The sequence below is a fragment of the Apaloderma vittatum genome, unplaced genomic scaffold, assembly GCF_000703405.1.
Source record: "Apaloderma vittatum isolate BGI_N311 unplaced genomic scaffold, ASM70340v1 scaffold20412, whole genome shotgun sequence".
In the NCBI taxonomy this organism is placed as follows: Eukaryota; Metazoa; Chordata; class Aves; order Trogoniformes; family Trogonidae; genus Apaloderma; species Apaloderma vittatum.
This window is the reverse complement of record NW_009705490.1, coordinates 800-2,764: the sequence shown is the minus strand read 5'-3', so window position 1 is coordinate 2,764 and position 1,965 is coordinate 800. Positions and strand designations below refer to the sequence as shown.

General features: G+C 53.7%; 1 protein-coding gene across 1 annotated transcript; it reads right to left on the bottom strand.

The window, feature by feature from the left end:
- Positions 1–790: 790 nt before the first annotated feature.
- LOC104270914 (polyadenylate-binding protein-interacting protein 2B-like) lies at positions 791–937 on the bottom strand (the record flags this gene model as incomplete). The annotated part of the gene is made up of 1 exon (XM_009865429.1): positions 791–937. A coding segment is annotated over exon 1 (147 nt), but the record flags the coding sequence as incomplete, so codon positions are not given.
- Between the last annotated feature and the right edge of the window lie 1,028 nt (positions 938–1,965).

Sequence of the window (1,965 nt, the reverse complement as noted above, 5' to 3'; positions counted from 1 at the left end):
CGCGGGGTGGCACAAGGCAGCTGCCGACGTTCCCTGCGTTCCTTGGGAAGCAGACCAAAGCATCCCCATATGGAGATTTGCTGCCGAGAACACCAGTGAGGCTGATGAAATCCTCCTCTGGCGACCAGGGACGCGGCTCCCTTTCGCTCTGGCTCGTGTTGTTATTCCACAAGGACTGTTCAAGTCCCACCGTGATCTCAAGAGCTTCAGGTGGTCACAATGGACACGGCATCCAGCGGCCAAAGCTCCTGCTGAGCGTATTCTGGATCGTTTCACCGAGATGGGAGACTTCACCCGAAACGGGAGGAACTGATTGCAGGAATTCAGTCCCGGGGATAGCCAGGCTACAAACGCTCTCAGATTCTGAGCACTGAATTTTATGCTGGTTCCCTGCTTCCATGCAGAAAGGGTAGATGTTGCGTTGAAGGACATGGGTTGGTGGCGTTCGTAGGGCTTGGAAAAGGTTGAACTCGATGATCTTGAAAGTCTCTTCCAGCCGAAATCGTTCCATGATTCTATGATTGCACGATCTCGGTCATCACAGCAAAGCACAGGAGAAGATGATGGTGCCTTCATCGTCCCTCTGAGAAAGATCTAAGAGGGTCAAAGGCATCACAAAGGCTTTTTCCTGACTTTATCCACCCTGTGTCCTTACAGGCGGATCCAAGACCAACAGGGTGACTCCACTTGAGCCAATATCTCCGTGCGGGCACGTGTTGGCTGCGGCCACTCCTTTGCCTTGGTTTGAGCAGCAGGAACGCGGAGCCAGCAACCACCCTCCCGCTCTTACCTGTCTGTTGAAGTCTTCTTCGTTCTCCATCCACATGTACTCTGCAAAGGGGTTGTTCTCCTTCTCATCGTGGCCGTTGGCGACTTGGTCGTCTTTGGATTTGGGACTGGACGCCGTCGTGCTGGCGAGGTCGGAGCCATTCATCATTACTGACTCTGGGAAGGAAAACACGGGTGTGAGGGAGCTGCCGGGGATCCCCTCGTGCCCCCCCAAAACCCACACCAGCCCCAGAAGGATGCTGGCCACCAGCTCAGGCTTTTCCCACAAGAACCTGCTGCTTCCAGGCTGCCTTTTTTCACTACTCCTGACTCTTTTCCTCCCCTCGGACAGCCCTACCCCTCTCGAGCAGCGGTGGTTATTTCTGATGGTTTTGACTCGTCAGGGATTGTCTGAATGTACTCGGTCTGGATTTAGAGGTGACCTGACCAGTAGCTCCTGGAGAAGTTGCAAACAGGGCTTGGAAAAACACCGTCGCCCCAAACCCCGTCCGTCCATCACAGCCATGTTAAATCTGCCACAAAATACACCAAAAAACCACAGCGAGCTTATCGCTGTGTCAACACACCAACACCACAGAGGCAGGTTGCCCCAGACCCAAAATTTTGCATTTTTTGGGCAGAACGTAACACACGCCAGGTCGCGCCCCTTCATCTCTGCCGTAATCCCTTTCATTTTAGAGGGTGTTTTGCAAAAGCCCGTCCATTTGCGGCACGAAAGCTGCCTCTTTCTAAAGTCCCAGCTTGAAGCGAGACCGACCTTACGGAGCCACAAACCTCGATTTCTGACAGGACCTCGGGAGCAGACGGAGGGAAGGACGCGCAGACGGATAAACGAGACAAATAATTCGGCGGCGAAATCCTACGGAATAGCGAAACGTGGGCTGAGGCCAGCAGAGCCCTGCTGGAAGGTGTCCAACCGTCACGTAACGACATCCCAGCTGTGTGTTTTAACTCTCCCCTGGTAAAGGTTTTATCTGGAGCTGAGCTGCATCCAGCTCCATCACAGCACTGGGATGAACTGGAGAGCAGCTGGAAAACACCAACTGCTCAGGCTGACACGCAGAAGGGGGTTGGTTTGGTCTCAAGGAGGCTGAGAGCCCTTTTTGTACAGACTGTGCAGAAAAATGAGCTTTTTGCCCTTGAGGATGAAGAGAGGGTTGGTGCTTGCAGCAGCAG